This window comes from Alligator mississippiensis, chromosome 13, assembly GCF_030867095.1.
Source record: "Alligator mississippiensis isolate rAllMis1 chromosome 13, rAllMis1, whole genome shotgun sequence".
NCBI lineage: Eukaryota > Metazoa > Chordata > Crocodylia > Alligatoridae > Alligator > Alligator mississippiensis.
Genome location: NC_081836.1, coordinates 14,579,082 through 14,599,024, shown reverse-complemented (window position 1 = coordinate 14,599,024; position 19,943 = coordinate 14,579,082). Strand labels below are relative to the sequence as shown.

General features: G+C 44.4%; 1 protein-coding gene across 1 annotated transcript in view; it reads right to left on the bottom strand.

Moving 5' to 3' along the window:
* Nucleotides 1-19,943, bottom strand: part of PLCH2 (phospholipase C eta 2) — a 373,398-nt gene that overhangs the window by 9,058 nt on the left and 344,397 nt on the right. Inside the window, exons 17-23 of the mRNA XM_059716700.1 lie at nucleotides 19,778-19,875; nucleotides 18,746-18,928; nucleotides 17,358-17,465; nucleotides 15,404-15,528; nucleotides 12,180-12,264; nucleotides 11,437-11,583; nucleotides 10,033-10,112 (exon numbers count right to left, since the gene is read on the bottom strand). Of these exons, the coding sequence (XP_059572683.1) occupies nucleotides 10,033-10,112; nucleotides 11,437-11,583; nucleotides 12,180-12,264; nucleotides 15,404-15,528; nucleotides 17,358-17,465; nucleotides 18,746-18,928; nucleotides 19,778-19,875 (826 nt within the window). The remainder of the gene's footprint in view (nucleotides 1-10,032; nucleotides 10,113-11,436; nucleotides 11,584-12,179; nucleotides 12,265-15,403; nucleotides 15,529-17,357; nucleotides 17,466-18,745; nucleotides 18,929-19,777; nucleotides 19,876-19,943) is intronic.

The following is a 19,943-nucleotide window of genomic DNA, read 5'->3' as shown; positions in this document are numbered from 1 at the left end:
TCTGGAAGATCCAGAATGCTCCAATACTCACTGCAAGAAAAGATGGCTAAGGTACTCAAAAAACTCAAAATCTTACAGGCTTAGGACTCCCAAAGAGGAATTTCAGTTTTTTTCAGTATTAGTAATTGCTTTGGTATCTTCACTGCTGTGTAAGACAGAGGGTTTATTATCTAATGTGATCCAAAATTTAAGTGATTCATTCCCAATAGGCTCACTCTAATGATGCAGAGCAGAAACCAGGGGCAGGAGGAAAAATCAACTCACCACTGGAATCCAGGGCTAATTGGAGACTTACAGATTTGTTGTAAAGTTAGTTCTCTCCTTTAAAAAAATAAGACTTCTTAAAAAAACAAACACAAATGGACTATTTAAATAAACCCGGAAGGGGGAGTGCTGATGTTTAAAAAAACCCTCATTGAAAATACTGGTTAGTTACGCCAAATTTACACTTTAAAAGACATTACAGAAACTTTGAATGTCTCTGGTTGGTAAAACAGATTCTGAAGCCCCACAGTGACAGCACTCAATCTGGCAGTAACACAACATTGATAATGCTGCCGACAACTTCCTAAGGGATTGATAATTATGCTATTAGGGTCTGATCCAGCTGCTATTTAAATCTACAAGAGTTTTTCCAGTGATTCCAGTGGGAGGTGGATCAGGACCTTAGTTAAGAAACCTGTTCTTTGAAGTGATGCACTCTCTAGTTAGAGCCTTTCCATGTTACATGGCTGTATGCCTTTAACACCTCCCTGAGTCCTGAATGCAAAGACTCTGAAGGGTTGGGAGGAGACTGTGTGTCCAACAGCTTCAGTTCTTTCATTGTAGTGTTTTATGTATCTCATTTATTCAGACTCTTCATTGCTTTGTCTTGCAGTCAGACCGTGCATCTGTAGCTAGTTCTGTTATGGAATAGGAGGAGGAGGCTAAGAGCCTGCAAAAAGAGTCTCTCAGGGTGTTTATACACATGCTCTGGGAGTGGCAGGGGGTGCTTTAATTAGAGCATTTCCAAGAGCCACTCTAATTAAAGTGCCTGGAGCTTCATGTGTATATCAGCATCCCCGCACTGAAAAATGGTGGCAGGAGCACTGTATCTAAAGCTTGTTGAATGAGCATCAGTTAAAGCAGCCCTGCTGCCATTTTTCAGCGTGTGGATGTTGATATACATGATGCTGGAGTTTGCCTGAGCGCGGTAATTACCACACTCCAGCAGACTCAATTAACCGAGTCTGCTCTGACGTGCTGTAATTACAATATGTCAGAGCAGCTTTGCTGCATGTGTATAGGCACCCTCAGGGCTGCACACATCAGCTTCAAAGTCTATAAACTCTACTGCAGGTTTGGAAGTTAGCAGTACCTTGGCCAGTACATTAAAGCTTCCCCCCAACCCCTAGTACTTCAGGCAAAGCCCTTACCTACCTCTGTGAAGACAGCACAGATTTTGTTCTGGCAAAAGCATCTCACATCTCTTTCCTTTCACCTTCATCCTGGGTCACACTTCCCTGGCCTATGGCTCTACTCTATTCCCCTTATGCCAGCTGTCACCAAGAGAGGTACAAAGTCAGAAGAGACTGCCATACCACTTTGCAGTCAGTGACAGGGCACACAATGGCACTGAGCTACTAAAGTGTCTCTGTGTAGTTAACTGATTCAAGGAGAAAACTAGCTTGCATCTGGTATGTGTTAAGAGCATTTGTATGGGGAGTCAGTGGAGAGCAGTTACATTAAATTCAGCTCACTGTGCACTCACCTCCCCATGTAGATGAGCAATATTTGTATGTACAGCTCTACATCTAATGGTAGATTAGGTAGAGCAGATCACCTCAATCTAGGTTTGGGATTGTAGGTCCTACTGTAATGCAAGTACAATTTATATATATATATATATATATATATATATATATATATATATATATATATATAAATATTTTACAGTCAGTTAAAAAAGGGTCCTGGTAGCTATAGGCCTGGCTGAAACTAAATTTGACTGTAAAAACTAATATCCCTTTTTATTTGTGTAGGTTTTTAAAATCATTTCAAAATGATGTGTTTGCATAGGGAGGATGTCAAATTCTACCAGGTCAGAATTCTCCCCTGTCACTCTTGGGGACAGCAACTCTCACCCACACTTTGCATAGGAGCAACAGACCACGAGATGGCCAGCATCCAGAGCAGAAGGCTCCATGGTGAGTGGCACACCATAAACACAAGAGAAGTTGGGGCAATTTAAAATCTATGCTTTAAGATCACTCTAAATTTAATCACCCTGAACACAAGGGAGATTTCAGTTTTTACCCAGCAATGCTTCTTCAAGTAAAAGGAGACATCCAGGTTGAAAAAAAATACAAGAAAAAAAATAACCTTGTCATTCGAATTGATCTTTACATTTCTTGTGTAACCATAGGGAAATCTAAAATGCATGTCAAACACTTGGTTTTGTGTTGTGGTAGGAAGATGACTGTCCTGAGTGCCACAGTAATTGTTTACATGGAAAAGAGATCCAGGCCCAGGTGACAGAACTGCTCCCATCTCCACCCATGGGATTCAGTTTATATCATTTCCTACTATACAACCCTGTTATCCAATGTCCCCCGTATATGTTTTCATAATTGGAAAAACACATCATAAACAAGCAAAGTCAGTCAGGACCATAATACATACATTTCAGTGCTTGCCCAAGCATCAAATGCAGGTAATTGCTGCTTGTGACTTTCCCCACCCTCAGGCAGATGATTTACATCTCAGTGAAGTTTGCAAAGTCTCAGCATTCCTGTTAACATTCCAGGTGTACTTGCCAACTTTTTAGGTAAGAAGCTGATGCATAAGGAAGGGGTCCTTTGGCTTTTGGCTCTGCACTTGGAGCCTCTTGCACATACCTTTCTTAAAACAGACCAAAGAGACAATTCCCCATTCATAAGGGTCTCTCTGTCATGTCTGTAGTTTGATCAGACTCCCCTTTGGCAGCAGGGCGACTTCCCTCCACTATTTTGAGCATAAAGAGCGAGTAAATATATTCTCTTGAAGGCTCACAAGCCAATGCTTGAAATTTATAATAGCAGGCACAACTGCTCATTTCAGTGCTGACACTAGCTGGGCCTTTGCACCTTGTAGTCACTTTGATTCCTTTACCCTGTGATGTCACAGATGTGGTCATACTTCTCCACTGCCAGCTGGAGTCATAGAAAAGACCAATTTAGAGTGGTTTGCTTTCCTTCCCCAGAACATAGGGCCAGATTTTCCAGTATGCTCAGGCAATTCCAGCTGTTGCATCACAGCTACAGCAGCTGTACCAACCAGGTAGGCTGGGTTATAAGGCTGTTTTTGTGTCACTGGAGTGCCCGAATTCCTCTGAAGCAGTCTCACAAAAACCTACAGGTCCTGATCATGGTCCTGATCCAAAGCACACTGAAGCCAGTGGAAGTCTCTTAAATTGTATGGGTGTTGGGTCATTCTGGGACATAAGAAGAGTGAGCACATTTGCATGTAAAAAAATAATGACGAGGAGGAAACCTGCCTATGAAATATTTAGAGAGAGTTCAGGAAAGAGGACAGGGACCAGTTCTTCCCAATTATTCCTAATGAGGGCAGTGCTAATGCTACAGGGTAGAGACAGTTTGTTAATATTATTAAACTCTCTATAGACTGTCAGGGCAATGCAAAATGATGCTAGGAGCAGCACGGAGTCATTTGAACTGGGGAGATTCAAGGCTAGGGTTAACATTTTTGGCTGAGCTACTACCTCTGCTAGTAACCAATGTGTAGGAGATACTGCACCAGCCAAAATATGAAGCATCTTAGCAGAATCCAATTGAGGAAAGTTGGCAAGTGCACAGATTTACTACTGTAAAATGATAACTAGACCCCACTATCAGATACTTGCAAAATTCAGAAAAATCTCCCACACACACATACACAAGTAACCCCAATTAAAACAAAAGAAATAATCCCACTGATGAAATGGGTGATGTGCAGTGAAGGGGCCCAGGTATCATTCTAGCTTATCTGGTGCATCTCTGGTAGACTAGCCATTAATGCTTGAATCAAAGTCATGATTCAAGAACCCAAATCCAGCACAAATTTGGTTTTTAAAAAGGGTAAAAACAAGAGCCATTTAGAAGAAGATCCAGAATATCTGCTTTCAGCTTCAGTTCTAACTTTTGCAACCAGCAATGGAGATTTTTCTCTCCAAAGCAGACCTACAGTAATCAGCACCTGAGGTTTTCCCCCAAACATAACAAACACATTAGTGTTCACTGCTCTAGTATGGTTCAAGGAAGTGTTTGGGGCTTTTTTTCATACATGAGAGAAAAGCTAACAAGTGAGCAGGAAAGAGGAGAATAAAAAGGAAGAGAAAGATCTTTATCCTGGATCTGCTTCGTAAATGGAGGATTCTCTGGCTGATCGATGACCCGACAAAACTGACCAAGATGTCACAATCCATGTTATGAGTTGAATATTTTCAAAATGCTAATAAGGAAACACCAATGCTAATGAGGTCACTGGTTAGACGCATGCAGGTGTCTGGCGGTGCTCACTACACCTTCCTGAGACAGGAGGGGGTACCTTCAAGGCTTCTAAAAATGCTCTGCTTCTAAAAGTAGACTTTTTTTGACATAGAGAAGTCCACTGAAATCACAAACAGACAGAGTAAAGGCAAGTAAGACACAAAACAACAGTGAGGGAGGATCTCAGAGATATGCACATCTAGAAAAACAAGTGAAATTCCACAATACATGCATAGACTACAGAAGAGACAGAAACAAGGAAAAGCATCTCTAAGAGACAGGTTCTAAGTAAACTAGAAGTGGTGGCACAAAAGTCTGAGGTCCTGCTTTTGCAACTTTGAGTTACTAAGGAAGATGAAATTTCTGAGTTTAGGAGAATAATAGGCAATGTCAATATCTGTGCTGGAGCAGCTGGGTTAATAAGGATGGACAAAAGCCAAGAGAGTCATTCTCTACCCAGGCTTATGGAGGAAGCATCAATCATGATTCTGGTTTGATGCGGTGAGTGAGTGAAAATTGCTTTGCTTGTTCCAATAATATAAACCAGTTACAGAACCCTCCAAATTAACCCACTGAAGGGAATTCACACATTCACCTGCCAGGCAACAGCCCTAGATATTTTCCCAAATTCAGAAAACAAGTATATTTTCAAATAGAATTGATTGGAAAATGGGGGGAAAAATATCTGTTAGATGATTTTGTTTGTCTGAGAATACTCCCGATTTTGGGATGGAAATAAATAACAACCCCCAATGAGCATTTTCAACCAAGTCAATTTAAAAGTGTTTCACAAGATGTCTCCAATTTTGTTCTTGCATACAATCCTGGGGCCGTGTAATCACACAGATATCTGTGTGCTGTCCAGATGCCCACCCAATGCCGATGCCTGTGGAATTCCACTTGCACTATAAATCCAGGAACAAATAGAGGGGAAGAGTCAGAGCCTTTGCTAAAAACCTGAATCAACCTCTTTGCAATTTAAAGGTTCTCCCATCAGTTTACATAAAACAGCACGGCCTCGCTGTGTCAATGGACCAGAACCCCTGTGAGGGTAAGTTGGTATAACACCACCACAGCCAGTGAAGCTGCGCTGATTTATACCACCTCATGATTTACCCCAAATCTAAGCATAAGGAACCCATTCCCCAGACAGAATGCATGGAACAGAGCAATAGCATTAAGAGACTACAGTACAGAAGACTTCAACCACCACTGTCCGCACACCAAATGATATAGGCTGATCCTAGCACAAGTTCAAGCCCAAGCTCAAAGGGCTGGCATTCATAAGGAGGCTACAGTTGCCTTAGTGACTCTAGTCTTTAAAATGAGCTTGGAACTAATGCCAGGAGTCAGGGTCTATCATTCTTGCTCTCACCAAATTGAATCTTTTTCTACCCACAGCCCTTACTGGTTTCTGTGGGACTGCATAAACAGGAAGGCACTACAGAACTAAGGACAGCAAAAAGCAATCCAAAGACACAAGTATGGGGCAGGGTTGTGCAAGGGGCTCACACTGTTTAGTACTATAGTATTTGGAAGTGGAAGTGACCATGGGCTCATTATCAAGCTGTGCCATAGTGAGGTTAGAAAACAGTATTAGCATATTAATTGCAGCAAAGCTAAACAGGTTGCAGTGGTAATGAGAAGCAACAAGCAGTGTGTAATAGACTGAAGACATGAAAAGGAAATAAAGCAATCAGAAAACGAATCAGTTCAGTTAATTGGAAGCAAGGAGATAAAGACAGGGATGAGACAGCATGATACAACAGGGGTCTTCTGATGTGCATAGGGATAAGCTACTTGCTTAAGACAGTGTTCTGAGAAAATCCAACAACCCCAAAATTGCTGTCAAGGTTTAAGTGGTATGTGTCATCCTGCTGCAAATTAAAACTATCCATCAGCAAGTTACTCAAGTGGAAACCAAGAGCGGTGAGTAATTATGAGATAGTGACCAAGGAGGCATTAAAAGGGAGAAAACACTTTCAAGGAAAGGAGGATGAATTTAGACATAAGAAAATGTTTCCTAGGAGCAGTCAACCCAAAAGGCAGCTGAGGTGAGAAGTAACTTCCATAAAGATGAGAAATGGTTCCAGTGTTGGACATCTTGCTCTGTCTTGGAGTAAGGCACTAGGCTGCACTGAGTGGAGGCAGTTAAACTTGAGCTGTAGATGATCAGGGCTAGAGAACCATCTTGTGTGCATTGAAGAATCAGGACAACAGAATACAAAACCAGCAAGCATGTGCTAGTCCATCAGCAGAAAGTGCCCAAGATAGCATTGGATGCATGAGAGGTGGAAAGGAGCCCCTTGGAAAGACGCTTCACTGGAACTGAAAGGCTTTCTTCATCTTCTCACTGCTCCCCCTTCACTCCCTCTGCTCCTGGAAGGTGGGTGGGCAAAATGGGTTCTTCTCTCCCCTCTTTCCTTGTGGCTGTTGCCATGCAACACTTGCACTTGAAGTAGCCTTTCCCCTCAAGTAATTGGCAATAGGAATTAGACAGTGCCTGGCTTCCCCTTGGCTCCCTCTAAACTGAGACAAAGCCTTTATTGTTTATTTCAGTCTTTCTGTTGCTCTAATTAGACTCTCCTCTCCGTTTCCCCTGCATTTAATTAGGACCATATAACAAAATCAGCACATTAAAGAAGTTTCTTTAAAAAATGAAAAGAAGAAAAGTTGAAAACTTCTCCCCACTGAGGCTGGGATTTCACCCAATTGCAGGGGAGCCTCTTCAATGACTGCTGGAAAGCTAGAAGGGCCAGGGGAACTCCAAGGGGCACAAGGTCTTTTGCCTGCCTTTCTACACATGCAAAACCCAGAGCTTATTGGTGTTGTAGGCTCCCCTCCTCTTTGCGTGGCAACGCTGCAACTTTGTTTTTACTTTTGGTACCTACTAATGGACAAAATCCAGCATGTCCCTTTTTTGTGCTGGTGTAGAAATGGGCAAGTGTGAAGTGGATCCCACAAAGACAGAGTGAGTTAGGAGGTAACAGAAACTGAAGAGTCCCTCCCCCAATTACCAGGCACCACTGATAAAAATCCCAATGCTCCCAAACCCACTAGTAAAAATTAAAATTGAAGGTGCCCTCTCTTCTCTTTCTGCCTTTAACAAACCAACCTACCGTCAACCCTTCTAGAGTTTGCCGTAATTAAGTACTATCTTGTGCCTGGGAGGCATAGGATTTAAGCGCTGTATGTTACTACTGTAATACATAAAGCTCTCTGCCGTTCAACATTGGCCTGTCTGATACAGTCCATAGTACTGGGAACTGTTTGGCCATCTCCTCTCCAGCTTTGGGTTTGGACCAAAGGTAACGGCAGCTGTTAGTCTGTCTTTTTGAGGAAGGGGGGAAATAAGGGAAGTCAAGGGGGCTGGGGAAGGCCAATTCTGCTGGTGGTGAGCAGCTGCTAAATGGGCTTCTGAATGTGGCAGACATCCACCCAGAAATGGATCAAGCAGAAGAAGCCCACTCACGCTGTCTCTAAGCAGGATGCAGGTTTGTGGAGTGTTTCCCCAGGCAAAGTACCAGACAAGGCCATGACCCCAAGCCATGCCCGTTCAAGCTTCAGTGGAGAGACTAATTTCATAAGTGGCTCAAATTGCTTAAAGGAGCTGGATGGTTCCCTACCCATCCTTGATTCTAGAGGGGGTGGCAGCAGGAAACCAAGGCAGAATCATCCCCATCATAATTACTATTCTCAGTCTGCCATTTAGTTCCCTGAGTTTCTAGAGACTGGGATCTGTTGGACTTTTACCCTATCTAGATGTTCCCAAACTTTGTACATGACAGGAGCATGTAACACTGACTGGGTGCTTCTCAGCTATGCTCAATCTTATTCTTCGGTGGCAGCCACCTCTCTGTCACTCACAGCATTAAACTCTCCTGCTCCTCAGAGCTACGCTCATTCGGGAGAAAAGTGCAGCAGACCAGGCTCCCAGAAATGTCAGGTGGAAACTGTACCTGCCAGAAGGTGATTAGTTTAGGCACTGAATACAAACACAGGGATACAGCCAGGAACTCCTCTCCTTCTAGTAGCTTTTGCTGAAATACCCAGCAGGACACTCCTTCCACTCCTCTCCTTCCATGCTCTGAAGTGCACTTTTGCCAAGAGTTGTCCCAACTCCTTCTCCAGTGCCACTATTTTAGAAGATAGCTTAAAAAGCATCATATCCAGATACTATTTTTTTGCCCTAGGATGAGCAGCAGCATTTTGGAACAATCTCAGCTCTCCCAGGCTGCTCAATGCTGCCTCCCGCTGGTAAAATCTTGTATCGCGCCCTGATGCTGCGGGACGCTCTGTTTTTTTCTGACATACAAACCAATGTCGAGATATTCAAAACATGGAAAGGGATTCAACTACACACCTGACATTAAAATGAATGGGAGATATGGAGCTAAATCCAACACATGGCACTGAAGAGATATGTCAACTCAACTATACACTGGGGAAGTGAGAAGCTGCAGCTTTACATTCAACTTGGGAACTGCTCACATGAAACTGGAACATGGATTCAAGACAGTTGTACTCTGCCTTCGTGTGAAGCAAGCTAACAACTGGGCATGTGTCCAAGAGATGCGAAGTGAGTACTGAGTGCCAGAAATGCTTAGGGAAAACCCCAGCTATCTCTGCACTAAAGCAGACCCCAAAATAAAGGTGCAGAAGTAGGGGGAGGTCTCCAAGCTGGTAATCCATTAATGGCACGTTTAAAATGCACCAGCCTCACAGAGACAGAGCATTTGCAGAATAAACTCTACGGCCAGGAAACACCCAGTGGTTCAGGGCTACCTTCTTCTTCTCAAGGGATGAGAACCTAATATGCTGGAGTGACCCATATATGCTTATCTAAATTTCCAAATGTGGAAATACTATATCCTCCAAGCATCATGTTGCTATTCCATTTTGGACACTCACCAGAGAATGCTACACATTCTCTCTGGGTTTAAAGGCTGCCTTCTCTTTTGTTTCCTACACAGCTGGGAGGCACACTCAGGTGCTTGGGGGACCTACATGGCAGGAACCAACCCACTCACTGAGAAAGCAGATCTCCCATTTGTTCTGCTGTGTCTGGCAGCACTGACATTTGGTGCCAAGGTCACATCTCAAGCAAATCCCCAGCGACAACAAAAGGCTGAACTACACAGCTAGTACCATTGCAGTACAGTTACTCCAGCTCTACATCTGGCCAAATTCCACTCACAGCAAGTAAGTGCTAAGTAAGAACAGAGTCAGAATTTGGCCCTAAGGAGTCACAGGGAGGAGAAACTGCCTAAAACAAAAGCACTGTGTGAGGGATATAATATGCTGCTCATGCAAGGCAGAAAGTTCCTTGTTGACTGGTTATGCCACCAGTTTATGCCGTGTGTGTTGAGGAAGAACGTAGGCTTCTGTACAACTCTGAGATGCAGTTGTTTTGTTTCCAAAAACATATTAGCTTGGATCCCCAACCCTGGGCTCTCCATGCATGGTACAGACCCCGCTGGCATAGTTACAAATGCAGGCCACATCACATTAGGCTGAAGGCACTCACCTTACCACAGATGTCATTAATAGCTACATGAACAAAGATGGATGCCTCTTCTATACCTTCCAGGTACACATGCCGATAGCCTGAAACAGAGAGAGTGGAGCTGATGGGGAGGAGAGAGAAGTGACAGAGGGAACTGCTGGAGACTTTCCATTTGCAACTAGGAAAGAAAAAACAAGCTCTCTCTCAGCTCCTCCAGCTGCTAAGTGCTCAGACTTGTTCATCACCTCACCACACTCAATCTGTCTAAGAGCCATGCCATTTTACAAAGTTAACCAACATTTCCCCTTGTCTCTTCCTTATTATAGAAAAGAAATCTACACCCTATTCTTCCCACTGTCCATTATTGCTGCTGTCAATTCTGTGACTTAGAATTGATTAGTTTCTCTCACAGGGACCCAGGGCCCATTATTAACACTGAAACAGACATTACAATCTGTTTCTTTACTCAGATGGGTTTTTTCTTTTTTTAAATAAAACTTTCATTTCCTCCGCTTTGAAGGAAAGAAAAAAAAACATGCACACACAGCGTGCTTTTATATGAAATAGGATTGCACAAAAAGCAGGAAATGGACAGGAAAAAAATAAAGAGTTTAAAAAAAAAAAACCCTGGACCTCACTAACAAAACAACTGGCTGCCTACTTTACATTCAACTATTACTGACGATAATTGTAGCCACTAGCGAACTGCCAGAAAACGAGACCAAATAAGACTCCAACTTCTTTTAGGATGGCTTTTGAAGTTTGCCCCACTGACTACAAAATCACTGCGTCTCATTTGATGTGTTAAAACCAGGCAGGTGCCAAATAATAATAATGCACTGAAGGGGGGAAAAAGCAGCATAAAGGGACAAGAAAGAAACAATTCTGCACTGTAGTCTTTCCAGTCCTGCATGCTTTGCCATGGCACATTAATTTCCTGCTGGTCTTTTGCAGATCTACCCAATAGCATTTTTAGCCGGAACACCTCAAAGTGCTCATTAATTAAACTGCATAATGTGCATGTGATGTGGCAAGTATCATTACCCCCATCCTGCAAGGAGAGAAATGAGGCCCCAGGCCCCATGTTTTCAGAAGAGCTCAACAGCAGATTCCATTTAGGTATCTGCCTGAGAAGTTGGTTTGTTAAGGGGACCGGTGAGGTGTCGTGTGCTTTTGAAAATCTAGCCTGAGGTCAAATGATTTGATCATTGTCACAGTATTTAGTGACATACCTGGCTAGAGGACCCAGGAGTCTAGACTCCCCATCTCCTGCTCTACCCACTTTATCACCTTGACTCCCTGATACAGTTGTTTATATGCATGCACACACCCAAGAGATGTTGTAAAATTGTCTGAATAAAGGCATTTCATAGACTGAAGCAGCCAATGCACCTGGCATTTCACCACCAGAGACTGCTGACTTACCTGGCATCATGCTGTTAAAAGCTATCGTCCTCTGTCCAATAAAATCCCGCCCAATTGGATCGTGATCCCAAACCAGGAACCGAACAAGCGTAATCTCTGGCATGTGCACCATGAACACCAGAGTCTCCTCCCACATTGGATTGAAACCTGGGAATGAGAGAATCAGCTCTTAATGTCTCATAACCTGTTGTGGAGACCTTTTCAGAAGGATTAACTATTGCTCTGTGCCTGTGATGCTCACACAGCAATGACCATTCTGGGTAACTTTCCCCTAAGGACTCTATACTGTGTTCTTGGCACATCCAGAACTCCCAGGAACTTCAATAGGAGCTGTGACAGAAATGTGAGATGTGGCACTCTTATAAATATTCCTATCTTCTGTAGAGGCCTACATACTGGCAGAGCTAAGAGGAACCCTAGAAAGCTGCTGGTGTCCAGTCCTCTGTTCTGATCCCTTTCAGTTTTGAATACTCTCCAAATAATGACAGCATCAGGCAGTAGAGCAGAAATTGCCTCAAAATCCTCATTGCACCACATTTTCTCACTAAGGCTATTCTTCATTGATGCACTAACATAAGAACACTATTAAGCACCACCCAAAGTAGATGATTTGCTTAAATGGGCCCCACATTTGGCTGGTTTTGCCTTGATATGAGGTTATGCCTAGAAATGACCCTTTCAAGCTTCTTCCAGTTTGAGCATGTTCCAGATGGCTGTGGGGAAACCAAAAAACAAGGGATTACCGTTGTCATCAACTACTCTGGTTTGTTCTTTGTAGCAGTCCACTGGTAATCCTATGATCTCCACTTCTACAAATGGATCTATGATCTGGAAAAAAGAAAGGAAACAAAATATGAGAAAGAAACCAAAGAAGATGCAGTCTGCAACCTAATCCATCACGGTGTCTGTCTTCATTTGCCCATGTATCCTGATCAATGGTAGAGGTCTGCTGATCACTGAATACAGAAAGTATACTCTCAGCCAATACATTCTCAGGAGGAGAGAAGAGTTTTCCAGGTTACTGTTGTCCAAAAAACTAACACGAACTATCTTAAATCTGGGACCAATAAAATTGGGATGACAAGAAGAAGAAAAAAAGACAGTGACTAGATTAATATTTGTATGCTAGCTTTCTGGTGTTCTGCAGAAAACAAATCTTTGCTGCAGACCAGACTACATACTCACAGGATACTTTGCTACTAAGAAAAACACAAGTCTTTTTTCCTCTTTTTGTTAGTGCTTTTAAGACATTTCAATTTTCAACACAAATGGCTGCCCAATGTATCAGTGAACCATTTTATCTTGTTCCCATGGCTCTACTCTTCAACAGGCTTTGCAGCAGGAACTCTTCTTGTAATGTGCATTGTTCTCAGCACAACAAGGCTCCAATTTTGGACTGGGAGTTAAAGTAATATAGCACAATACAAATAAAATGCAGGGTAGGATTTTCATATCCCACTGGCTTTTGACAGGACTTGTGCTTCTTGAAGTATGTCTGTACTGGACACTGTGGTGTAGTTTAGAGACACCTGAGGTAGCTTGGGTACTGCCTAGCTGTGGTAACACAGATCTCCATGCAGACTAAGCTACCCTGGTTCTCAGGATAAAATGAATTCCAGCCTGGTGCCTCTGCCACAGGCAATCCTTCATCTTCTGGATCCCAGGCAGTCACAGGCATTTTAATGCTAGAAAGGAGACAAGAAAGATGGAACGAGACTGCAAGCCCACATCTGGATGCTTAGATGGACACAGTGCAGCCTTTCTGTGCCCTTTCCACAGATACTTGAGTGGTCCAGTTTAGTGGACAAGACCTTTAGGAAAAGTATTTCAAAGTCATTGCAAACTTTGTATCACGTCCAAGCATTTCAGACCCACTTAGCCGGGTTCAGCTCTACTGCTAACTGGCAAAGGCTTGAGGGGAATTCTAACTCCAGCTTGGTTGGATAGCTTCTCCTAGCACTGAACAGTAGGCCTATGTGAGTCGGCGGTGATCCGATCCAGCTTCGGATCTAGCCGCTTCAGATGGCAGTGATCCGATCCGGAGCTCCAGACCGGGTTTCCGCCTTGATCTGGCTGAAGTGGATCCAAAGCTTCGGAGCCTCCTTGGAGATCCGGCCATAGGGTATAACGGGGAATCAATGAAATATCTATAACTTTGTTGGTTTTTGTCCGATTTGGATGAACCTTGCAGGGATGGTAGCCTCTGCTGAGAGCATGAAACCTGCCAAGTTTCAAGAAGATTGGGGGGAACTGTACAACAAATTCTTGAAAGCCAAACTCCTGTCATGGCTGTTAGTTACAACACAGGGGGGGTCAAAACTGCAGAGCTGGTAGCTCTTACTGAGGCCACAAAGCCTGCCAAGTTTCAAGAAGATCAGTGTAGGGGTTTGGGGTGAACTGCCCCTCAAGCTGCAGACAAGCAAAACTCATGCCATGGGTGACCCTGTGTGTGTTAAGGCCCGGTGGGGTGACAGCTGCAGGGATGGTGGCCCCTGCTGTGACACCTGCCAGCTGTGGATGAGATCGGTGCAGGGGGACTCGGGCCCTGAACCCCTAGCTGCTGGTGGGAAACACTCGTGGCAAGACCGTGTCTGTCTTGGGGCAGTTGATTGTCTGTATCGAGTCTTTCCTCTCCTTAGCCTGGTTTTGTATGTGCTAATTGATGCTCATTAAGTCATTATGTAGTAGCTAGGTCCTGTGTATTGAGCTGGTCCCTGAGTCCCTGGTCCCTGAGTGAATCATGATTGATTGACTGGGAACACAGCACCTTAGCAGCCAGGCCTGCAGCAGTGTCTTCCCTCCCCGCCCCAAGACAGACAGTCAGTCCCACAAGCACCCATGGCATGAGTTTTGCTTGTCCACAGCTTGTGGGGCAGTTCCCCCCAAACCCCTGCACCTATCTCCTTGAAACTTGGCAGGCTTTGTGGCCTCAGTAAGAGCTACTACCCCTGCAGTTTTCACCCCGCCATGTTGTAACGCCTAGACATGACGTGAGTTTTGCTTTCAAGAATTTGGGGTATCGTTCCTCCTAAACTCCTGCACCGATCCTCTTGAAACATGGCAGACTTCATGCTCTCTGTAGAGCCTATCACCCCTGAAAATTTCATCCAGATCAGACAAAAAACAACAAAGTTATAGGTATTTTATTGTTTCCCCATTATACCCTATGGCCGGATCTCAGAGGTGGCTCCGAGGCAGCTCCGAACCGTTTCGGAAAGCCGAACGAGGCCAGCGCTTCAACCCGGACATGCTGCTTTGGACCCCGAAGCGTCCGAAGCTTCTCTGGATCTGAAGCTCTGTTCGAAGCCTTGCACAGCCCTACTGAATGTCACACTGGGGATGCTGTACAATTACACAGAACAGTACAAGAAATAAACCCCGGCCAAGGCTGTCAAAAGGCTGCATGATTCTGGCTCATTTTAAACTGGCTGATATTTCCTCAATTGAAGTTGCCAGAGGCTTTATAAAAACAAAATAAACCACTGCATAACCACATGATAGAAGCAGGAAAGAGAAGGCACAATACTCTGTGGTAAAGGGGGGACTGGGAGCACTATTCATACAAGCAGAGGGCAAGAGAGGTACTCAAGTAGCTCCATTTGTCTTGGCTGACAAGCTCAGCAGTTTTATGTACTTTCAGAGAAGCTCTGGGCTTTGCTTGGCTCTGTCTGGAAGTTTTAGAGCATTGTTGTGAATAGGGACCCATCACGATGATTGAGCATCTTGGCCTTCCCAGTACATCCTGGAGGCACTATACTGACAATGAGGCAAACTAGCTCCACAGTGCTCAGGAGAGAGGAAAAGCACCTGGTGCTCTTGGAAACTCAAGGGCTGCCTAATCTATTTGTCAGAAAGTTCAGTTTCTCCCCATGGAATAAACTGCAGAACGTCAGGACCCTCAGGCTCACCCCTGTCAGCCTGCAAACACACACACACACAAGCACCAGACCAGTCCTCAGAGCCATACCTCTCCTCTGTCTCCCAGCATGGAGTCCCGTGGCTTTGGGAGCTGTTGCCCACTGATAATCCTCAACACAAGCTGCTTCTTCAGCTGACCAGGTAGTGGGTCCTCAGAATTTGGATTAAAGACACCTGGGAGGGCAAGAATCCATACAACTTTAAGGAGGACAGTGGAAGAGGCAAACCAGGCACTTGGTGACTTGGTCCTTGAAGCCTCCTCAGTGCTTATTTTGCTCTAAAAACAGAAATCCAGTTTCCAACCAATCCCCTCATGCATCTCTACAGATACCACACCAAAATAATGTAATGGCATCCATCAAATCCTTTGCAGTTTTGCTGTCACAATCAGACAGCATTACTAGTACAGCAAGGACCGTGGTACTATTAACGCTTCCAAAGGTAACTCTAGAGATCTTAGTTGCAAACACTGCATGTTGCCAAATTAACCACAAGGAAGCAATGTACTGAGCTGGTAGGACTGAGAGAAGGGGATGAAACTTGGATATGAACACCTGCAGTTTCCAGGTCCAGATTTGAATTTTATGGCCATCTCCCATCTCTCTAAATTGCTTTTTACACCACACATGAGGACTTGAGATGAAATTATTTGCAGTACAATTAAAGCCCCAAATACCTAAGATGCTAGAAGGCATTCCACTGCATCAGTCCGTATGTATACTAGGACACAAAGAAGATGAATCAACTGGCTGTAAGCTGAAGTTAAAGTCACTGAATCACTAGGCATTTTGAAGCCCAGATTAAACATGGCATAGTGGTGGACTGACTATAGTAAACAGTGGAAGGGGAAGAGATCTTCAAGGAGAAGAAAGGCATGATAATAAATTCAATTTACTCCAGGTCCAGAGGTTTGCAGCCATCAGAAATATTAAGCAATGTGTGAATTGTTTACACAAAACAACCTAAAGCCTAAAATGGCATTTAAACCCTGAGCCCAAGGCTACATTATCTGTTACATCCAGATAAAGCAGGCGTGGGCAATTATTTTGGCTGGAGGGCCACTTAATGCAGTTTGGTGTCCACTTCTCTCTCTGCCCCATCCCCATGCCATCCAGAACTGTAGCATGTCCCAATCCTCACCCCAACCAGAACCTGCTGACCGTGTCCGCAGCTTATGCCAGGACCTTCCAGATGTGGTGGAAGCTGCCCCTGGTGGTTGCTAACATCAGCTGTAGACGTGGCTGGCAGTTTCCATGTGAGGATCAGGGCATCTGCTCATGCCCCAGCTGACTGTTTCATTAGCACTGGGTCGAAGCAGTGTCACCTGCCCACCTGGCACAGTACAAACAGCCTTGCCTATCCAGCACCATGCAGTGGCCAGAGACAAAGCCCTTGGGTACCCACAGGGCATCTGCCAAGGTCCACAGCTGATGCCACCTCACTAGCATTGAGTGGAAGCAGTGTTGCCTACCTACCCGGCACAGTAGAAACAGCCCCACCTGGAGGGCTAGAAAAGGCCCAAAGCAGCTCAAGCTGGAGCCCTTGGCTGCCCATGAGCCAGATCCCATGAGTTTGTGGCCACCCACCTGTGGGCTGATACAACCAGTTGGCAAGCCAGATCCAGTATTTTGCCCACCTCTGAGAAAAAGGATTTAGGATGAGAAAGTGATGAATAAATGAGAAACGTACAAAGCAAAAAGGGAGGGGTTTTTCTTGGCATGTAACTTTTCCGGGACAAACCTGCTTCACTGGAGCCCAAAATACATCCTTCCCTGCTTGATGCCTTCTCCAGAGACACTCCTCTTGCATGCATTAAAAGGAGTTCAGTACACTAAAAGGTCTAGCCCTAAAGAGGACCGCACCTGCACAGCCCTCTGTGATCCCAAACAACAGTCCCCAAGCCACAGGTTCTGCTTAAAAGCTGACCTAAATAGTAAGGAGTCTCCTTTGCATAAGCCCTCATTTCCTCAATGCAGCAGCACCTGCCATGGGCTCTTCCTTACCTTGACACATGCACTTTGGTTTGAGGACGTAGCCGCAATTCCCGTTGGCACTGAACTTGGCCCGGTTCAGCTGCAGCATTCTCCCCTCTGACTGGTAGTTTAGTGCAACTGTTGCAAAGAAGGAGGCACAAACACTAAGGCAGGTTGCTGCCAGCATCTCCGTTCACAGGACTCAATTTGAGCAAGCAAACCTACATATGTTTTAAGCCTTTTTTTTCTGGTGGAAGGACCCAGGGATGTATGAAGGATGATTATGTCCTCTTAGACCAAAGGCATGTCAGCTCTGAGGAGAGAGGGTTCCTGGAAGAGTGTCATCAATTCAGCGCCTACTTGTAGGGCTGCTTACAGGGATCATATTAATTACCATTTACCAGGCCCCAGTGTATATGAGACACCTATGGATCATCCTACTCACTTAGCACCATAGAGCTATCTGACCAACCCCAAATGCTCGTACAACTGGATGACCAGGTTATGAAAAAATCCCTCTCTCTCTGCCTCTCACTTGGGCCTAACCAGGTGACCCCTCTCTTTCTCTCCTTGCTTACTTTTTGGTTCAGGCTGGTCAACCAGGTGACCTGGCTAGATAAATTCCTAGGGGGAGGGGGGAGCACTTGCTTCCTGGAGGCAGGCATTTTGGAATACCACAAACAACATGTCCCTGTGATTTTCTGTAAGCAGAACCCTGGAAACTGGCCAGGAGTTAAGAATTATGTTTAGGCCAGTCACGTCTTAAAAGGATTACTGTGTCCAATTACCTGTAAAAGACTCACATTGCTTATGTTTGCTCAAAGTGTATTCTGACTTCCTTGTTCTAACCCCCACCCCTCTCTCCCACCTCTCTCTCTGATCATTAAAGGTATTGGGTTACAGCGTGCCTTGCTGTGCTACTGTGGGCAGAGAGAAAGGAAGCCTTTTGCTCCCAGCTTGGCTAGCAAAGTGTGTCTTTTTATTTTCCCTCAGTTACCTGATGCTATCTTTGGATGCTTCAGGCTGAAAGAAACACCCAGAAATATTACTGTGAGCAAAGCATCTCCAAGTTTTGCAGGACCTGTGTGCCCCAAACTGCACCGAGCCCTACCAGAGACCAGTGCTTGGGTGGTGGCAGTGTTACCCCAGGCTTGCGGGTGTTCTCTAGGAAGTGGGACAGCCAGCTGTAGGCTGCCCAGGGGAGACTCACAAAGTGTGGTTTTGGGCCTGGCACAGTGAAACAGGTGGCTCTGCATAGTAGCACCCCATACTGTTCACACCACACAGATAACCCAAGCATGGTTTGGGAATGTGTTTCTGTCCTGCTTTTCTATCCAGACACAGTTTTGGTTCTTCAGCCATGCAGTAAATAACCCCCTATTTAAAAAAAAAATGAAACATGCTTTTTTTCTGCTTACCCAGCTGGCAGCCAGCATTCCAAAAGGGCTGGGGATTGTAGTTGCTAGAGTCTACCCGATAAGAAGATGGGTAGATGCGAGACAACTGGTGTTGGTTGAAGCGTAGATATTGTGCTGGCTTTTGTTGTAGTATCTGATGGGCCTTTGTCTCACTGAAAGATGAGACCTGCCAACTGGAAGCAACTACAAGGACAGAAAGAGATGGGAGGGAATGCCTTTCCTTTTAAAAATGCCTCTACCACCATAGTCTCAATTACTCATCATTCTCTAGTAAACACACCCTGAATAGATGTGTTTTGCTCTTTTTCATTGCAGCTATGTGCCATCCATGGAGGATGTGAGGCTGAGAAAAACAGCCAGATATAATAACGAACCTAATCCTTCATGCATTGCTTGAACCAAATTTTGGAGGGTGAAGATGCTTCAGGAGAGGGTAAGACCTGCTCTCCCTACTATTTCTTATTATCATGGGTGGCATTTACACTTCTGAATGCCACTCAAGGTTATGCACAGAGAAATTTCCCAAACAACATAATGCTGAAGTTTCAACAGGTTTAAAGCTGCATCTCAACTTTCAGAGTTTATGGAAAGCTTTGAAGATTTCCTTGCTGCTCTGAAAACAAGTTTTCATGTAGACAATACTCTCCAAACTGTTATAAATTCTGGCTGAGAGCAGCATGGAGGTCTGTTTAGTGTTTAATTGCTTCCTAGGACATAAACTGGCATAGGACAGTTTAAATCCCTACTGGCAGCAACTGCACGGATTATTACTACCTGTGGTTAATTTTATCCCCTTTAATTATGTTGTTGCACAAATTCTGATTCATTTTGCAGATTCAAAGTCAACTCAGATGCTCAGCCACTTTGAAATGCCCCAGACTGATTGCATGCAACTTTATTGTCAAATTCCCTTCAGGAAAAAAAGAACCAATTTGTAGGTAAGAAAAAGGCATAAGAATACAAGTCTTTCAAGCCAGTTTCTGAACTCCATATAGAGCAATTAATTTTCAGAAGACATTTAGTTCAACTTACATTCAGTTTCAACATCATGGATCCCAACAGATTTTGTGTACTTCACCAAGTCAGAAAGAGCACGGGAAAGCTTCATTGTTTTCTTCTGACGGCTCATCCTGGATGGAAAAAACAAACCCACTTTACATGGGAGGGTAAAGAAATGTAGGGAATAAAGCAGAGTGCT